At 43.9% G+C, this 20516-nt stretch overlaps 2 protein-coding genes across 2 annotated transcripts in view; both read right to left on the minus strand.

Annotated features, from left to right (window-relative positions):
• LOC135116076 (exopolyphosphatase PRUNE1-like) overlaps window positions 1-12993 on the minus strand; it is a 14531-nt gene extending 1538 nt beyond the window's left edge. The window contains exons 1-8 of the mRNA XM_064033286.1: window positions 12851-12993; window positions 9132-9168; window positions 7312-7416; window positions 5756-5880; window positions 5172-5326; window positions 3425-3540; window positions 2909-2931; window positions 462-570 (exon numbers count right to left, since the gene is read on the minus strand). Coding sequence (XP_063889356.1) covers window positions 462-570; window positions 2909-2931; window positions 3425-3540; window positions 5172-5326; window positions 5756-5880; window positions 7312-7416; window positions 9132-9168; window positions 12851-12870 — 690 coding nt within the window. The 5' untranslated portion in view covers window positions 12871-12993. The remainder of the gene's footprint in view (window positions 1-461; window positions 571-2908; window positions 2932-3424; window positions 3541-5171; window positions 5327-5755; window positions 5881-7311; window positions 7417-9131; window positions 9169-12850) is intronic.
• Window positions 12994-13487: 494 nt separating this feature from the next.
• LOC135116238 (MDS1 and EVI1 complex locus protein EVI1-A-like) lies at window positions 13488-20474 on the minus strand. The gene is made up of 2 exons (XM_064033604.1): window positions 20038-20474; window positions 13488-15451 (listed from the first exon to the last, which is right to left on the minus strand). The coding sequence occupies exon 2, from the start codon at window positions 15386-15388 to the stop codon at window positions 13925-13927; it is 1464 nt and encodes a 487-aa protein (XP_063889674.1). The 5' UTR covers window positions 15389-15451; window positions 20038-20474; the 3' UTR covers window positions 13488-13924.
• Between the last annotated feature and the right edge of the window lie 42 nt (window positions 20475-20516).

Consider the following 20516-nt stretch of genomic DNA (forward strand, 5'->3'; position numbering starts at 1 on the left):
AAGCCTTAATTATTTATTTATTTTTTTTAATGTAATGGTTCAAATATCTATTCAACAAATACATCAATACCTTTACGGCTAATCTGAACAGGAGTGATATTCTTCTTTACCAGCACCCGCTTCCCAAAATCCTCTGAGTTGTGGCTTCGTCTGAGTTTAAAAATAAAACCGTCTTGTGCAGATTTAATTATAACTTCCAAAGCTAACACTCACCAGCATTTACAGCACGGAGCTTAATTACTGCTAAGTAAAACTGCCAGGGATTACTCAAGTGAGAATACAGGTCGAAAAGTTAATACCATTCAAGACAACTCTAGCCTGAATGACGAAAAAAATAAAAATAAATAAATGAATAAAAATTAATATAAATAGATAAATAAATAAATATAATAAACTGTACCTGTAATTAGCCCGCCACCCTCCCTACCGTCACTCGCAGCGGTACAGAGGCCACCGCCCACACACAGACCGCCCCCAGTCGCCACCTTCACGTCCTTCCTTAGCAGCTGGTCGCAGGTGAGGCCAGACACGTCAGCCTTGGCCTCCGTCAGCTCCTGAAACACCTCCAAGCTGTAGCAGGAGAGAGTGAGAGGGTGAGTGGAAAACTGATGCGCGAGACTGAGAGATAAGAGTGACAGACTGTCAGCGTAAGTATAGTGACCCGCCTGACTGATTGATTGATTGGTTAACTGATTGGTTGGTTGAGTGAGTATGAATGAATGAATGAATGAATGAATGAATGAATGAATGAATGACTCCCTGAATACATGAATGAGTGGCTAAATGACTGAGCGAGCTAGCGAGTGAATGAATGCGTAAGTAAAACAGCCGCTGAATGAGTGAGTGTGACATCCGGAAACAAAGGAGGGATGAATGAGTGTTCTCTACCAGCCATGTGGTGCAGGATGCGGAAGCTGAGAGGGTGATGCCCTGGATTAGCGAGTCCCGGCGGTAAAGACCTGTCGTGGGGGAGAAACTGTTGCCGCGGGGGACGGATGTGTGCGAGGAGGATGGGGCGTGGGCACGGGATCACAGATGAGTGTGTGTGTGCGTGTGCATTCTGTTTCCCGCGATCCTTGTTCCTTCCTGTTCCTCTGTCTCACTATACATGGATGCACATCAGTTTCCGTCTAAAAACGCGACTCGTTTCAATTACATATGATTCAATCATTAATTAGTTTTCAAGTGTCTCGTGTAATTTTTTTGTGTACGTGACACATAAAAAGATAGACCAAACTTTTGAGCATTATATATATATATATATATATATATATATATATATATATATATATATATATATATATATATATATATATATATATATAGAGAGAGAGAGAGAGAGAGAGAGAGAGAGAGAGAGAGAGAGAGAGAGAGAGAGAGAGAGAGAGAGAGAGAGAGAGAGAGAGAGAGAGAGAGAGAGAGAGAGAGAGAGAGAGAGAGTGAGAGAGAGAGAGAGAGAGAGCAAATTGAGGGAAAGACAGGACAAACAGAAAAAGACAGACAGACAGATAGAAACCAACACATGGAAGCATCAACACTCGTACAAAATTACTTAAGATCCAACCCTTAGTCTTTTAGTGTCTCGTGTGATTTTTTTTTCTACGCAACACAGAGACATAACATATATAACTTGCGAATGTAAAGGGGAGAGATGACAGTGACCAGTCATAAAGTCAATGAAAATATTCGCCACTGAAAATATCCGAAAATAAAGTGAAAAGGAAAGCGAGTACGTAACTCTCTCTCTCTCTCTCTCTCTCCTCTCTCTCCTCTCTCTCTCTCTCTCTCTCTCTCCTCTCTCTCTCTCTCCTCTCTCTCTCTCTCTCTCTCTCTCTCTCTGTCACACACTGACCAAATTAACGTCAACTCAATCGTAAAAATGAAAGCAAGTATATGAGTAACTTTGCGGAACACAGGAAAAATTGCACAAAAACAAAACAAAATAAAATAACAATAAATAAAAAATAACGGTAGGTAAAAACAAACCCACGAGAGTCCGTGGCAACTCAGGCGAGAACAAAGAAGCGCCAAGAGGTGAAGTGTGACAGACTAAAAGTGTGAGTGAGCATATGAGAGTGACGAGGGAGAAAGTGTGTCGCTGGGCCAGTGAGTCAGACAGTGGCTTGCAAGAACACAGATTTTTGAGAAGGAGAGGAATGCAGAAATATACGTAGGAATATAGGAGTGAATTAGAAGAAAAGATAAGCGGAAAATTGGTCTATAAATAGGATATCAGTTAATCTATTTACAATTAATTAAACATGTAATGAAATAAGAAAGAATAAGATTTAAAAAGAAAGAGGCAAACAGAATGATGACGGGGGAAGAAAGAATAGAAAGAAAAAAAGGATCTGGGAAGAGACGGAAGTGGAGAAGGAAGCTAAATAGATGGAATATAATGAAGAGAAGGATGAAAGGATAATAAAAAGAGAGAGTACTTACAAGAAAGACTTAGGAAAAATAATGATGACCTGGACAGAAGAGAGAGAGAGAGAGAGAGAGAGAGAGAGAGAGAGAGAGAGAGAGAGAGAGAGAGAGAGAGAGAGAGAGAGAGAGAGAGAGAGAGAGAGAGAGAGAGAGAGAGAGAGAGAGAGAGAGAGAGAACGAAAAGGAAAGCCGAGAGAAAAGGAAGAAAGAAGAGAAGAAAGCCAAGAAGAAAGTGAGAAAGTAGGTGGGAAAAAATCACATGTGGAAAAAGAAAGAAAAGGAAGATGAAGATGAAAACAAAGATGAAGATAAAGATAAAGACGAAGATAAAGACGAAGATGAAGACGAAGACACGAAGACAAAGACGAAGAAGACAAGGGCGAGTCTCACCTGCTGGGCGGCGGGGACATGAGGCGGGGCGAGCTGCGAGGCCACCTCAATATCCTTGGGGCGTGACCCTCTTAGCTGCCGGGTTCAGGTTCACGGTGTCCAGGATGATGGTGCCTGGCGAGAAGACTAGTAAGGACACGGACACACACACACGGCACACACCACACACACACACACACACACACCACACACACACACTACACACACACACACACACACACACACAACCAACCAGAAAGCAAAAAAGTAGGAAAAAAACAAAAAATGAATGAAAGAATGAAGAAATCATAAATAAGACTGCACACACACACACACACACACACACACACACACACACACACACACACACACACACACACACACACACCACACACCACACACACACACACACACACAAATGAACACACACCAAAATGAGAATTGAAGAAAAAAACATGAAAAATACGCAAGAATGAAAGGATGAAGAAGAAAACCGTACAGGAAAACTGAACACACTAGTAATCACAAGGGAAAGAGAGGAGAAAGTTGCAAGCCTATATAGCAAATCAACCATAGAGTCATAAATGTCACCGCATCACCATAAACACCTCGAGTGACGGACACTGACCATACAGGAGGCTGGCGGTGACGGGGTCCCAGCAGGGCGGGGTTCTTGGCCATCACCTGCTCCGCCACCAGGGTACAGCATGACCCCCACGGGCTCCACTATCATCGTCACTCTCTCTCTGTTAACGCCACCGCCACCGTCACCGTCACGATCACCAAAGGAAGCACGGATTACATTATTACAATGACACTACCTATCACCCCCTATCTCTCTCTCCTCTCTCTCTCTCTCTCTCCTCTCTCTCTCTCTCTCCTCTCTCTCTCCTCTCTCTCTCTCTCTCTCTCTCTCTCTCTCTCTCTCTCTCTCACATAAGACGCTGGCCACCCACCATCACCATCACCAATCACACAAGGAAACACGGACTTAAAATTACATTGACACTATTAACATGTATTACAGAAAACTCAAATAATGAGAGCACCGTGTAACAATTAAGTCTGGTGTAAAATAGTGTACAATAGTGTAATTAGACAGCCCATGAAAGGCCTAGGAGTTTGTTGTTTGTAATCCTTTGTAGGTAAAAAAGATAAAGTCACAAAGTAGTCAGGTTTCAAATAATTTGTTCTTAACTAATAACTGACTTCCTTCACGAGGGTAATACAAGTAGTTTACCAAGACACTTAATACAATACAGGCCATTCCTAATTCCTTCCAACAAAATTTTAGTTAAACCCCATTTTCACCATTAACAAATACATAATCAGATCACATTACTGCCTAATTCGTTTAACATTTCAGTACTCAGACAGACTCCTTTCCGTTACCACAAAGAATTAGTTTATTCTCCATTTCAAGAGTTCTTCAAATAATCGTTATGGATGTCACGTGCATTCTTGTCTTTCCGTACTGACCGACACTCTTACTGTTTTCTCCTCACCATCATGAATCTGAATATGTTGTTGTTCTTTCTTTTTCTATCAATAACTCATGTAGAAATCCTTAAAGATACCACACGTCTATCTTTCGTCACTGGCCGCTAGTTTTACATCCTTCAGGAAAAAAAAAAAGTCTCTTCTCTTCTGCACCATGAACCAGTAAGATTGTTTTCTTCATCAACGACTCATGCAGAAATCCTAAAAGAAGCCTCACGTCCAACTATCTTTCATTACCTTACAATAAAATATTCAAATAGTCTTTATCTCCAATATCAATAACTTTCCTCACTTTTCTAATCAATAACTAAACTGAAATCCTTTGGAAAATCACAGGTGTCTTTTCCACTCCTTACTCATGACTCCATTGTTGCGGCACCTTAAGCATTTCGTCTGCTGTGGCTTCTTGACTTTGATAATATGTTCCGGTGTTAGTTCTGAGTATAATTTCAAGACGCCACAGACAGACAGAGTGATGGAACAGTTCAAACCTTTCAGTGCTTACTTTATCATTTTGCGATTGTAAAATTGTCTAGTGTTTTTGCTATGAAGTAACAAGTGTTGTAGTGTCATTGGGAGTAAAAAGGGGTTAATCAAGCAGTGAGTCACTTGGTCAGTCATTCCGTCAGTCACTCAATCTATCAGTCAGTCAGTCAGTCAATCAATTAATAAATAAAAAAAAATCACTCACTCACTCACTCGATCAATCATTCAATCGATTAATCATTCAATCAGTCAGTCAGTCAGTCAGTCAGTCAGTCAGTCAGTAGGTCAGTCAGTCAGTCAGTGAAACCAATCAACAATAAATCAGTCAGTCACTCAATCACTCACTCACTCACTCAATCAGCCAACCAGTCAGTCAGCCTGCCTCTCACCGTTGGTCGGGGCGTTGGGGTCCAGGGGGCGGTGGTCCAGCACGCCCACCACCGAGGACTCCAGGTAGGCGTCGGCAGGGGGCAGCACGTGGTGGTCTACGAGGGTCACTCTCAGCGAGCCGCCGTCTTGAAGGCGACTCAGATTCACTTCATCCCTGAGAGTGAGAGGGAGTGGGGAAGGTGAGGAGGAGGAGGAGGAGGAGGAGGAGGAGGAGGAGGAGGAGGAGGAGGAGGAGGAGGAGGAGGAGGAGGAGGAGGAGGAGGAACAATAAGGACGCTCACTTCATAATCTCATTTCGTGCGTGAAAATAGGATATAAAAAAAAAAAAAAAAAAGCAAGGGGAAATAGTGACAAGGGTTAGGATGAGAGAGAGAGAGAGAGAGAGAGAGAGGAGAGAGAGAGAGAGAGAGAGAGAGAGAGAGAGAGAGAGAGAGAGAGAGAGAGAGAGAGAGAGAGAGAGAACCAGCAAGAAATACATAGATTAAAAAGAAAAACAAAAAAAACAGACGAACACACACAAACAGACACAGACACAGGAAGATAACAAAACCAGACACACAGTCACTCCATCCCCGCCCCCTACCTGAAGATGAGGGAGTTCTGCAGGATGCCGTGTTTCTGCAGCCAGTGGGTCACCTCCGTCTTGAGCGGGTACTCGCTGGCAGGTATATTAAGCACGGGCACCACACCCACCGCCTCCTCTCCATTCTGTGCACGAAAAAGACAGAAAAAACACAGTAACATTGAGAAATCTCTAATCTGGTATGAGTGATGAAAAACGCAAAACTGTACTATTACTTTTTTTTTCACTTTAAGATTAACTTTTCCATGCTGTCAAAATAGTTCACCAGTTTTCAGTTTATTTACTTATTTACCTATTTTTCTCATGCACTTCTTATATCACGTTAGAGTTTTGCCAATAGTATATACTCAACCCGTCATCTCTTCCCACACTTCGTAAAGGTTAACTGGCACAAGTAATTATCAAGGTAGACACATAAAGCACAGGTATCACTATTTTCACCTTCACCATCTGTCTGTAATAACCACGGAAGACAAGACATAAAGGCACGTCAAGGCAAAAGCAATTCTGCACGTCAAATTTTGTGTTTTCTGCTCCAAAGGCAATTGCTTGAGTGATCAGTAATTGTGATTCTGGGGACGCCACACGTGAAAGCAATGGATGGAAAGGTTAATGGGTGCAGGTAATAATACGAAAGGGTATACCTGTTACTCCGCAAATGAGCAAATGATATCTATAAGGTGAGGCAGTGCGCGGTATAAGGTTAGAGAAGTGAAGGGTAAAATGAGTAGAAAGGAAGGTAAGGAAAGAGATTGTGTTTTTTCCCTCACTTCCTTGATCCTTTGGTATTTGAATTAAACAGACACATGAATATCAATAAAGGCGCTCTACGTATATGACTGAAGAGTTATAGGTGATGAAATGAATGGAAACGTTAAGGGTATTTCTTCCTTATTTAGTTTCTTTTCCAATGCGCTTTAAATATGCATAGGCACACTGCAATTTTTTTTTTTTTTATGTAGGACAGACACTGGCCAAGGGCAACAAAAATCCAATAAAAAAAAATGCCCACTGAAATGCCAGTCCCATAAAAGGGTCCAAAGCGGTAGTCAAAAATTGATGAGTAAGTGTCTTGAAACCTCCCTCTTGAAGGAATTCAAGTCATAGGAAGGTGGAAATACAGAAGCAGAGAAGCAGACAGGGAGTTCCAGAGTTTACCAGAGAAAGGGATGAATGATTGAGAATACTGGTTAACTCTTGCGTCAGAGAAGTGGACAGAATAGAAATATAAATAAATAACAGGGAAGAGTAAGCAGATAAAAGGTAAGGGTAAATGAAAATCATGCAAAAGTAAGCATATAACAGGCATGAAAAAAAAAAAAAAAAAACAGGTAAGAACAAACAAGAAAGAATAAGAATAGGAAAAAAATAAAATAAATAATAATAATAATAATAATAATAATAATAATAATAATAATAATAATAATAATAATAAGAAGAAGAAGAAGAAGAAGAAGAAGAAGAAGAAGAAGAAGAAGAAGAAGAAGAAGAAAAGACGAAATAGACACAAAATCAGGAAGGAAAAGCAAGGGAAGGGAAGGAACACATTTGCTCACCTGCAGGGAGTGGAGGAGGAAGGCGTACACGATGGCGCTGACGGCGGAGTCCAGGTCACATGACTCGTTCCCAAGCACCACGTGGAGGGCTGGCCAGCGGGCACTCTGCACGGAAGACAAACACACGTACACTCAGGCTACAAAATGATGGACCCAGGGCATGTCTCTCTTCCACTCAACCTGACCCCAGCTAGATCAACTTAGGAAACGGATTAACTAAAACAACTCATACCTTTCGTCTATGAGTCCATTGTCTCTCCCTAGTGCATTTATATATAAGACACACAGATACGTACACTCACTCACACATATCTCAACGCACACACGTAAGTAATCATGCGTACATACCTCTAGCTAGTTGGCACTCCACATGGGATACACAGACGTACACGCACACATACGTACACAAAAGCCACTATACTGACAATATATGAACATACAGTCACACTCCGACGCATACTTACATCCACACAACAACACGTACATGAGCATACACACGCATTCTAAAGAGTGTTCCAGGGAGGGCATTCACACACATATACGCACTATACAAGACTGGCTATCCTCTACCCCCTTGCCCTTCCTGACGCCCCTCGCCCCCTCACGTTGGATGTTCCTTGTACTTCGCATCGCCGTACTTTCACTCGTAAATGTCAGGCGGTGTGTGACGCTCTCTCCCTCCATAGCCAAGCGTGAGCACTTAGCGGCAAAACAGATTGGTAGTTTTATGGCCCAGTTGCTGCCGTAAATACTAGTGTGATAGAATGCCATGATAAAACTTCTTCATTTTCATTACTGCTTTTTTCCTCCTCCTGACGAGACGGATGGCTGGCACGAGGTCTTCTGATATTTCCGACGCCTTGCTTGGACTGCCGCGATAGTAATGTCATATGAAGTCAAGCCTCCAGCCGAAATGTCTTCATAAACAATTTCTTTATTACTGTTATTACAATGTTTTTCACTAAAGTGCATGGGTAACATAAACTCCGACCTGCACTCTTCAATTTGGCTTATAATATACGTCGATAATGGGCGAAGAATGCTTTGATGCAGCACTATTGACATAGAGTCCTATTACAACATTTTCTTACCCGACGGATGACTGACCAATACAAACCCTTTCACCCACACTCAGCGGCAAAATAGCTCAATAACACAGTCAATTTAGTATTCGTTTACGTTCCCGCTCATTTCCCAAGAGTCACTGAAGGATTCTCGCCTGCACCTGGTCGTCCCTGAAAGACTTGTATCGGATTCCTGGTTGACGAGTTACTCACGGTATTTGATCTCCTCTCACGTCGGCAGTACACTCTGACCTTTGCCAGCGACGCACCCGCGGTAGTCGTGTCACGGTCTGATAACCGCACCGTCAGTTGAGGGAGAGAGGGATGGCGGGGGAGGAGTAAGCGGAGGGGTCGGCTAGGGGAAGGGATGAGGAAGTGCCGTGGAGAAGGGAAAGGGGAGGAGAAGGGGAGAGGGGAGCAGTCACGCTGTCCTCGCTGATCTATGTAACAATCGATTTAACTCGGATATCCACTGGTGTGTTGTTGCTAATCCTCATATTCTTCACTCTGCTCCATCTGCCACTCCACCTCCCTGCGTCTCACTACATCCACACCCACAATAACCAATATATTCAACAAATCAAAGTGAATGTGTGTCAGTCTTTCACACACGTCGCACCAACACTCCTGTTTCCTTCACTATTCTTACTAAAGGACAAGGAATGCTAACTCGTCAATTATATAATGTAATGTGAGCTTAAAGTCAAGGAAATCGTTATGGCAAGTATAGTCACGGTCAATAGTCCAGTGACATACCACACTCATTCCACTCTGGTCAGCGTTCTTCCTTGAGCTGCAAAGAAACAATCAACTGTCAGGTTTTGTAAGGAGACGGTCCGGAGAGCAGAGGACGTGGCTTTTACCGCGGGCCAGCACACACAAAACACAGTAGAAGTGGTTGGAAAATATTACTCTACTTATGACCATGACGGTAAAGGAAAATATGAGTGTAAGGGATGATGATGATGATGATGATGATGATGATGATGATGATGATGATGATGATGATGATAATGATGATGATGATGATGATGATGATGATGATGATGACCACAATTGTACCTGCTCAACTATACAAGACCTCACCTACCCTAAAAAAAATCATAATAAATAACGAATCCCAGCCCTTCACATAAGCCAAAGATAATGCAGTAGAGTAGAAGATGTCAGTAATAAATAACAGATGAATGAGACAAAACAGTATAATAAGTTCCATGAGGTGTGTGTGTGTGTGTGTGTGTGTGTGTGTGTGTGTGTGTGTGTGTGTGTGTGTGTGTGTGTGTGTGTGTGTGTGTGTGTGTGTGTGTGTGTGTGTGTGTGTGTGTTTTGGGGATGGGAGTGGGGGGGGACTCAGCAGCATTCCAGCCTTCCAAGCACTTTGCACTCTGTGGCTGAGCACGTCACACACTTCAGATTGATCAGCCACAGGAGAATTCATGAGGATAACGCAGACAGTGACACATGACATGATTGAGAACAAGGAACTCCCTTCCCACGAAATGATTACTACCACTGTCATTATTATTGGTAGTTATTATTATTATTATTATTATTATTATTATCATTATTATCATCATCACTACTATTATTTCTAACAACAACAACAACAACAACAACAACAACAATAATAATAATAATAATAATAACAATAATAATAATAATAATAATAATAATAATAATGATAATAATAATAATAATAACAATAACAATAATGAATAAAAAAAAATTATAATAACTAGTGATTGAAATATAAGCAATTGTACAGCACTGACAGATTTTCAAGTATGTTAAAGCACTGTTTTAAGAAAATGAAATTAGCAAAAAAAAAATATATAGCATAATAACCACACAAAATATTTCCTGATACTCTGAAACGACACAACAACAACAATAATAGTAAAACACTGACCCCAGTAATGATTCACAACCATCTACATCCATGAAACAAATCAACAAATTGACTCACAAAAGGTTTGCGTATGAAATGCCTTACATACAAACAAGCAGGTCTTGTGCCTACGTATTTCTTGCACAAGAAATATTTTATAACCTGGATATTCCACACAAATCAAAACTGACCATAATTCTTTAAATAAAATATGCTTCATTACAAAAACACGTGCATGAAATGACTAACTGGTGAAGTGGCTCTCCAGCAAAATGACTCACTTGCCAGCTTATTACAATGGATTAATTTTGTTTTGTTATCTTTTCTTTTGTATAAAAAAAATAACACAATAATAAGAAACATAATAAAGGATGTGCACATTATTCAAACACAATGGTTGCCCACTGCAGGTGTAATTATAACTAATATGGGACTGCACGCAAAAGGATGAAGAATTGTAAAGTAAAAATATATTAAAGTAGTGCTATCATTAGCTATTAAAGAATTTTTATAGAGTGATCAATGGCAATAGTTTCATATCTTATCTTCAAAATATGTCAGCAAGTGATGCTTGTATTTCAATGTAGACTCAACTGATCTAAGCATGGGCATGACAACAGACACTGGAACAAAAAATAAACCAATGACTTGTTCAGTAATACCTGTCCTTGTGTAGAGGAGGCAAATAACTAATGAGACACAATGAAGCACATGTTTGACGCAACAAGTCACTGTCTGTACTACACAATTCAGACCAACCCTGATCATCTTCTCACTCTACAAACTGATTCATCCACATGATAGACCCTGAGGCCCTTGTGGGATTATGAAATCATTATGGTGACACTGATAAAAAATTTCTCTAGTGTAAGCAGATAAGAATCATACACGCTGTGCACTACTTCTGGTTCCCTGTAAGCATCTGGCTTGTGAGTGACTCCCAGTGAGGCGTTCACAGCAAGCCTCTCTCTCTGTTCTGCCTTTACAGTGCCTCTCACCCCTGTACTCACCACCATCTATTTGACAGCATTCATAAATTCAATTATTCATGATATGCTTACCAAATAAAAAGCTATTTCATTATTCTTTTCCATAAATTCACTCCCAGTTTTTACTCATCACTGACCAAGATGCTTGCAAGTCAGCTGATGAATAAACAAAATTGCATTTCATGCTCACTTAACTTTCTTTGTCAAGCTTTACAAATATTACATATATGTTTTTTTTTTTTTTCTTTGCATAAGCACAATAAGAACTTGTGTTTTGAGTGGCCCAACATTATTCAAGGATTTTCTGGGTAACTAGAAATTAGGTTGTAGCTATGTTCCTGTAGCCTCCCCCCCTCCCCCCCTTTTTTTTCTAATGGAATGTCAGTTGTTTAAATAGTGAACATCCAAACATTGCAGGGATCCAACTTCTAAAAGTCAAGTTTGCTTGAGAATGTTGCAGCTATACAGCATTACCACATTTTTAAATGTGCCAGAACAATATTTTCCGAGTGCAACTAAATAAAAAGTGAATACAAAATGAAAAAATAAATGAAGAAATAAAATAAATAAATAAATAAATAACCAAGTCAGTACATCAGAATAATATAGTAAGAAGTAACTATGAAATAATGTGCAGCCAACCATCTATCAATACTTATGAAGCTAACCAATACACTGACAAAAAAAAAATAAAATAAATAAAATAAATAAATAAATAAATAAAAAAATACTGATGCAAAAAAAAAGTGTCATTTGTCATCTTTTGCATGTGAAATACTTTATCCTGTGGATATTCCACTAGCAAATGAAATGTGATCAAAAGGCATTTGTATGAATGTACTCCAAAATAAAACACACAAAATGACTAATTAACAAAATTATTTACCAGGAAAATCATGTACTGGTTTATGTAACATGGTTAGTTTGCTTTTTTCCTTCTTTCTTACTTTGTCTTCGCATAAATAGAAACAACATAGCAAAATCAAATATATACATGACAAAAATTAAATAAATACCCACTGTGTGTAAATATATTTCTTGAAAAAGAGCCTGCACCTCAGGGGATGACAACCATATGGTGAGAGTATGATGTGGAAGTACTGTCGTATGCTATTATCAACATTATAAACAGTACACACTGAATAAATGGCGACAGTCTCATATGCACCTTCAATATATGTCAATTACTGGTGTTTGTATATCAATACAGAATCAGCAGCACCCTGATAACAATAAACAACATGAGTTTGATAACAGTCGCCAATCGTCGTGCAATGACGGCAGATTATTAATAAAAATGTGGCATACAAGCTAAGGCATCTGTTTATCCCAGCGGGAGTGACAAATAAGGGTGAGGCACTCTCTGTGGTACATCATCCAGACCTGGGCCTGTATCATCATGTCACTTTTGCCATTGTGGTGATAGTAGTGAAAAACCTCTAGTTTAAGCGTTTTAAGAATCTCCCTGTGCACTGGTCCTGCTTGCCTACAACCACCTGGTTGGCAAGTGGCTTCCCCTGACGCCTGGCAGTGAGCGTCTGTCCCTCCTCTCTCACACAGTGACCTGTTTTCACAAAGCCTTCAGTCCCAGTACTCACCAGTGTTTTCTTGACGGCATTCATAAATTTAACTATTGGGAACATTCCTCGGCAAACAAAATATTATATCGGTGTTTTTTCCATGAATTCTCTCCCCAACTCCTGCCCACCACCGCCAGGACGCTTGCCAGTCAGCTGACAAACATAAACAAGCCCGCGTTTGGTGGCCGCTCAACTTTCCTTTCTGCGTGAACTGGTGAGGCTTTGCCCCAGAACGACTAATAAAAGGGTGAGAAAAATTGAGTATGTCAAAGAAAAACCGAAATGTTAATGTTCATTTGACGAATTATGTATAAAACCTCCGAATATTTTAACGGAGTATAGGTTGTGAACGCCAAACAAAAGAAAACGGAAATGGGTAACTATTCTAAATCAACTTACCATTATTTTTTCCTTGAATATTGAGCAATACAGTATAGTTACGATTGAATTGCATGTCAATTTCCCTTTCTTTATATTTTTTTTGTTCACTAGCAATGCAAGAGATAGCGTCAGCATCGATTTAAATCAGGCTTGAGACAATGTAGCACAAGGTCTGTGTTCAGACGGCAGCACTGCCTTACTGACTAGACAGGGAAGAGATGGGAGAATGAAGATGAAAGGAATGTGATATAAAGCACAAAATCAATATAAGATGCAAAATATTTATAATTTATTTCTGAGACATCGTATAAACAATCTTATTCATACAATGAACTTTGTATATGCGTATAAAGTGATATTCACTTCAGGAACTTAAGCACGCGTAGCCACCCGACTGGCTGCCTGACAGACTGCCGTGCGGTGTGCCCTTGGCGGCTGGCGGACATATACAAACATGTACGAAAATATTATCTGACTTCTGAGTTTCCCTGCACGGGTCTTCCTAGGAAAATGCATATACAGTCTGTCAATGGACGGGGAGGCAGGATGAAACAGCCGTCAGGTGGCGGCTGGAGGGAACTGTGTCGAGCAGGTCTTTGGTGAGGTAATCTTGCTGACTAGAGTGAGGTCTTTTTCACATGATGAGCCCCGGCGTGTTGAGGCGGCGCGGCAGGCTGTCCCTTCACGACCCACCACCGCCGATGATCGCCGCTACTCCAGCCTGAGGCGCTTGTGTGGAGGCTCGTGGCCTGAGGGCGATGGCAGAGGATGGACCGCAGCGCTACCCTCGCTGTCCACCATGCCGGGGGTGCCAGCCCGCCCCTCAGTGCCGCTCGTCTCAGCATCACTGGACACTTCCGTCAGAACGTCATCTCCCGCCGTTTCATCACTCTTATCATTCGTGACGGCGGCGCTGCTGGAGTCTGGCGCCTCCGGCGAGTCCGGCGGGTTGGGTCCCTCCAGCTCATGCTTCTTGAGGTGTCGGTCCAGGTTTGTCTGCTGGCCGAAGCAGCGGTCACACAGCGGACACTTGAAGGGCTTCTCCTTGTTGTGGATGTTCCGCACGTGGCGCTGCAGGTTGGACGAGATGCTGAACGAGCGCTCACAGTACTTGCACTTGTAGGGCTGCTCGCCCGTGTGGGTGCGCAGGTGGCGCGTCAGGTTGGCGGAGCGCGGGAATACCTTCCCGCAGAACTTACACGAGTACCTGTCTTTTGAGCTGCGCACGAGGTGTGGACTCAGGAGATCATTGTAAGGTCGACCGAGGTCTGTGTAAGGCCGCGCCGCACCAGGCATATGACTCTTGAAGAAGTCTAATCCGAGAGGACGTGCTGGAGGGACGCCCAGAGCGGGAAGAGAGGCCCGAGGGAGAGAGGGGAAGAGTGGGTGCCGTGGCGGAGGGGCACCACCCCATCCGGGGAACACTGGCAGGTCAAAGCTACGGTACATGTCCAGGAGGGAGGCTGGGTGGAGGGGGCGCGGGTGGACGAGAGGCAGCTTGGTGGGGATTTCAGTGGAGGACGTTGGGGGTGGCGGCGTGGGAGCGCTCGAAGGAGAGTCCTTGAGTAGTTCACTTATTCTTAGGAATGGATGAGTCTGACGCGGCCGCACCTTCTGCGCCTCGTCAGGTTTGGTATCTTCCTGCTTATCTGTTGAAGTTTTCTCTGTGTCAACGGGGAAGTCCGCACTTTCCCCTGAAGTCCCTACCGTAGGCGTGACAGAGTCCCTGCTCTGTGGTCGCCTCTTGGTGGTGAGGTCGAGGGGCGCCTCCTTCCTGCTGCCGTCCTCCTCCACAGGGCTCCTGGCAAGGTTGCTACACTGTGTCGTGGAATGCGCATCGATAACAGCAGTAAGCCTGAGGGAGGTGTGTGTGGGCGGCGAGGAGGGGGAGCTCCTCGCAGTGCCGTTCTCGGCTTCCTCCGCACCCGGTGGGCTGTGTGCAGTTTGTTGGGACCTGTCAAAGGCCTCTCCTTCCACCGGAGAGTGCGCGGAGTACAGAGGGCTGCGGTTGTGATGGATTGGGAGGAAGAACGGGGAGTGGAGGAGAGGGTACTGAGGAGGCGTGTCTCCTGGGGGCTGGGAAGCTAGCATCTGGTAGGTGAGGAGGGAGGGGGCACCCACGGCCAGCGACGCCCGCGGGAACATGCTGAATCCTCCTACTGGAGTTGACTGCATGATGGCGTTTTAACAACAATCTAGGCACTAGGCGGCGGCGAGGCTGCAGGCCCTCCTGGTCACCTGTGGGAAGGAAAAGTAACTGTTAATTTAGCATTAAGAGCACATGACAAAAACACGTTCAGTATTTTGGCTGACTGGCCTCCACCTTCTTACGTAAAACAACATCACTCACAGCTCACTCTTCCTGTTCTTAATTTATGCAGGAATGAAATATTTGACTCCCGGGTGCTGTCTGTACTAGACACAAGCGGGACCAGGCAAGATTAGGTGAGGAGTCGTCAGGTGCAAGTGATCATTGTTGCTGACTATGAGAGGACGTCCCGCGGCGCCGGCCTCCCGCGTCAACTAACACCCGCGGAGAGAGTGTCGCCGAAGGACATCACAACCGTAACGCTTTGTGACGGTCTGTGTGTGTGTGTGTGTGTGTGTGTGTGTAGCCGTGCATGTTTATGACCTATGAGACGTGGGCGGGACGGGCCGGGCCCGGCCGGCGCGGGGTGGGGCCGGGGAAAGGCGGCTGTGGATCAAGGGTCGAGAACCACGAGTCATGCGAGCGAGACACTCATGCACCTGGCCAGCGTGCCGCTGAGGCGCCTGGCACTCCTTTGAACCCGACGATGCTGTATCCGTTTCCCCGCCCCCCCTCCCCTAACTTCCCGCCTCACTCTCGCTGTCATGGCGGGCGAGGCGTCACCTCACATTAGGGACATTGTTAATCGGACGTCAAGGCGAACCAACGCTCCCCAAGTTCCCTCAGAACACAGGATAACTTTCTCGTTTACAAAGGTTCTCTCAGAGCAACAAAGGCCTGCGGTCCACTGAACTATAACAGCCATCACGACCCTCGCCGCGCCAAATGTCACCCGCAGCCTCGCCGACTTGCGGGGCAGGACGAGATGGAGGGACTTACCCTGCGGCACGCCATCGCTGCCTCCTGCCTCTCTTTCACCGTAGATCCGCATGTCAATCACGCCAGTGACATAAGTATGCTTATAAATCTTTCGTTTTACGTCTCTTCCGTTGCCACATATCCTCAAGTTTCTCCTCTCTTTATCTGCCTCGTCTGCGGTCGTCCCTCGCTTGTCATATCACGTTTGTCGCGACGCCTGAGCTGCGGGTTGCTCACTGAGCAACTAGGTTAGAGAGGCTGTAAAAAAAGAGGAAGGAAAGGAAAAAGACGACGCCTGATTGACAGGTTTTCTGCTACGACGGTCCTGAATCTCTAAAACCTTAGTATGAAGCATGAACATAGAGACAAGTGAACGGAAAAAGTCCTTGAGACTGATGTATCCGAGGAAGGTTAATGATGCTGTCGCTAGTGCGTTTCTATGCTAAACACTTGCACCAGTATGTCGCAATAGTGCTTGGTTCCGTAATTGATTGCGCACGCATGTGTGTCTGCAAGTGGTGCAGGGAAGGGGGCGCGTTTATTACATAAATATGTTCGTCTCATTTCTAAGACAATATAATAGCGACACGAGATAAGTAAGTAACCTGAATCTGGACTCGTTTTCGACTCAAACGTGACTACCTGACGGCGGACATCGAAACCTTGAACTCCTCAGAGAGAAACAACACCATTGATGAAGTGTTGCGGGGCCAGTTTTTGTCTGCCCGTGGCTCTACTCCTCTCTCCCTCCGTCCCGCCCTCTTACGCTACCTCCGAAGCTTTTCCCTTCCCTTCTCTCCACCCTGACTCTCCCTCCTTTCAGCTTCATTGCACCACACCTTGTTCTTCTCTCATTTATCTCATGTTCCTTCTTTCATCTTTAAGCTTTACTTATATCCTTCACACCCTGCTTCCTGCTGCTGCTCCTCCTCCTCCTCCTCCTCCTCCTTTTCCAAGCATGGGTGTAAAGCGAAGGGAATGTAGCTCAGATGAACGCTCTGGCACACTCCACTTTCTATTGCCTTCTGTTTCACTACCACGTCGAAGGTTGCGAGGACGTGACTTCCTCCTCCTCCTCCTCCTCCTCCTCCTCCTCCTCCTCCTCCTCCTCTCTTCATACTCATCGCAAATTCCGATGAGAAAAGGCGGAAAAGAAAACGAAAAAGAGTGCAAGTTAGCAATGTAAAGAAAAGTGTGTGTGTGTGTGTGTGTGTGTGTGTGTGTGTGTGTGTGTGTGTGTGTGTGTGTGTGTGTGTGTGTGTGTGTAGGTGTGTGTGTGAGTGTGTGTGTGTGTGTGTGTGTGTGTGTGTGTGTGTGTGTGTGTGTGTGTGTGTGTGTGTGTGTGTGTGTGTGTGTGTGTGTGTGTGTGTGTGTGTGTGTGTGTGTGTGTGTGTGTGTGTGTGTGTGTGTGTGTGTGTGTGTGTGTGTGTGTGTGTGTGTCTCGCTGCGTCTCTCCGCCGCCTCACGTCGCCGCTGCTACACGCTTTATGGATAATATTTACGCTTGACTTGTACACCAAAAACTTGAGCTCAATTACTGCCACAAAATATCAGCAGCCTCTCTCCATTCACTCAGGTACAGTTAGAGACGCGCCAGGTAAAGCACGAGGCCACTACACGGCAGCGCGAGCCTTCCTCCCGTCACCACTTTGTCGAGGCCTCTATGCGAGTGTGTCCATAGGTTTGACTGTTGTTGTTGTTGTTGTTTACTGTTACTGTCATCTTTATGTCATGTTTATGTCACATTTGTGAGTCAGATCTTAGCCATCCCTGCGATGTGCTCAGCGACCGCAGCACATTTTTCACTTTCACTGTTATGCAAGTCAAGCGAAAACGCACACTCGCACGCACATACGCATTTCATATATATATATATATATATATATATATATATATATATATATATATATATATATATATATATATATATATATATATATATATATACACACACACACACACATAGAGTGTAACACGAGTTTCTATGGATATTGCTGGAGGTGAAAGTATAGGTTATTGTAAGTGAAAAATGTTCTTTGCTAATATGCATTTTAAGGCACTGTAGAGCCGTGTTATAAAATTTAAGGGAGGCCGGGCGAGAAGCCATGGCGGGACGTGTGGACGCGGGATATTTTTCATGATTTGTACAAGTTTTGGAGTATTACAGTATCCCATACCGAGAGGAATGGTATTAATGGACGGGTGCTTTACAATAAACATTACACAAGGATAGTTTGGCTGTAATTTACGATAAATAAAACAATACACAAGGAGACACCACGTTAGCCCGGGCAGGGAGGGGAGAAGAGTGAGGCTGGCATCAATCAACAGATTGCCACTCACTTTAAGTTTCATGCCGAGGCAATGACAGTGAATATGTTTAGATTTTATTGCATACTCGTAATTAAGAGAGAGAGAGAAAAAAAGAAAAACTGCCGGCAATGCCACACACTTATAGCAATGTGAAATGTGTGGACATGGTGCTTCTCTGCCATGGTTACCCGTCCAGCCCGCCCGTTGTATCTGTCGGCCGGCCACACTCGAATTTCATACCAGGGTTAAACAACACCAACACCTCATAATGCATACAGTATCTGCAAAGAGCATTTTCGACTTAGGATAATCTGTACATTCACCTCTAACAATATTCCCAGAAACTTGTGTTACACCCTGTATCCCTGTGCGCTTACACACACACACACACACACACACACACACACACACACACACACACACACACACACACACACACACACACACACACACACACACACAGAGAGAGAGAGAGAGAGAGAGAGAGAGAGAGAGAGAGAGAGAGAGAGAGAGAGAGAGAGAGAGAGAGAGAGAGAGAGAGAGAGAGAGAGAGAGAGAGAGAGAGAGAGATTTTGACAGACTGACAAGTGGGAACGCCTTGGAATGCACGTTGAGTGGTGTCAACATGGTAGTGTGTGGGTGACAATGCTGCTGCGAGGCGGCCCTGTATTGAGGGACCATTTGGTGTGCTAGTCTTACACAATGTTCAGCATCTCTCTCTCACTCTCTCTCTCTCTCTCTCTCTCTCTCTCTCTCTCTCTCTCTCTCTCTCTCTCTCACTCGGTCACGCGCATCCGCCAGTCATTTATAGTTTCCTCTCTTATCTTGCGTCCTTGTCTTAATATCTACACTTAACCTGATTTTTTTTTTTTTTTTTTTTTTTTTGCATTTCAGTATGACGAAATGAACGCTGCAAAAACATGTATATGATTTCACTCCTGATTCCAGCAGGCAAAATATTTCATAGTCTTGTCCCGCGCGATTCACGACAAGCTCTTCTTTATTTCTGTCACTGTTTACACTGAAACTTTGTCCCAGATTACTTCGTTTAATTTATCTCCCACTTTTTTCTTTCTTTATGTTCCCAAGAGTTTGCATCTTACCGTCTAAATCATATAACTTAACACAAAGCTAGACATCTAAAAACCTTTAACATTTAATCCATACAACTCACGAAAAACACTTAAACTAGTGTATGGAAAAGTAAATAACACGTACTTTGATACCCGACAATGTTTGCGTGACACTGAACACCCCAAAACACTAAACATCAGTCTATAAGACCTACTCAACACACTAAAGCCAGATTAACCACCTCAAAACAGCACACGTATTTTCATGCACGTTAATATCTATCTAAAGCTGAACACACACAGACTTCATTAATGCAGCTATGATTACTACTAAACTCACTACTTATTGCTTGCTATCAATCAGTGCTTACCAGGTTTGAAGTGTAGGCGGCAGGTGCGACAAAGAGCGGCCAAACTTCCTTTTTTAGGGGGCGGAGTAAACTATAAACACTGCGGTGAAGAAGTGTTCAAGTACTTCATCCCTCCCAGCGGCGTCTTGTGTCTGCTGGCGAGGAGCGGTGAGTTGCGGCGTAACCAGCGTCACTAGAACGAGCGAGGCGATGGCACTGGAGGGGTGGCGGACACTGGCCTGACGTCACGTGTTGATGTCATCTCACTGGCACACTGACAGGACTCATCAGCTTGTTGGGATCAGTATGAGTGAGGAGCGAGGGAGGCGCAGCAATGTGTGAGTATGAGGGAGGCAACACGTGGCGAGCGAGGGAGACAAGGAGGGAGGCGAGTGCGTGGTGGTGGCGGCGTCGAGGCTCCAGTGCGCACCTCACCTGTCCGCTCACTACCTGGCGACTGAGCGCGGGTACTCCCAATCACGACCACTGCCTCGCCTCAG

The sequence above is a fragment of the Scylla paramamosain genome, chromosome 30, assembly GCF_035594125.1.
Source record: "Scylla paramamosain isolate STU-SP2022 chromosome 30, ASM3559412v1, whole genome shotgun sequence".
NCBI lineage: Eukaryota > Metazoa > Arthropoda > Malacostraca > Decapoda > Portunidae > Scylla > Scylla paramamosain.

Excerpts from the sequence above, each read along its gene's own strand:
- LOC135116238 (XM_064033604.1), bottom strand. The coding sequence starts at position 15,388 with ATGCAGTCAACTCCAGTAGGAGGATTCAGCATGTTCCCGCGGGCGTCG.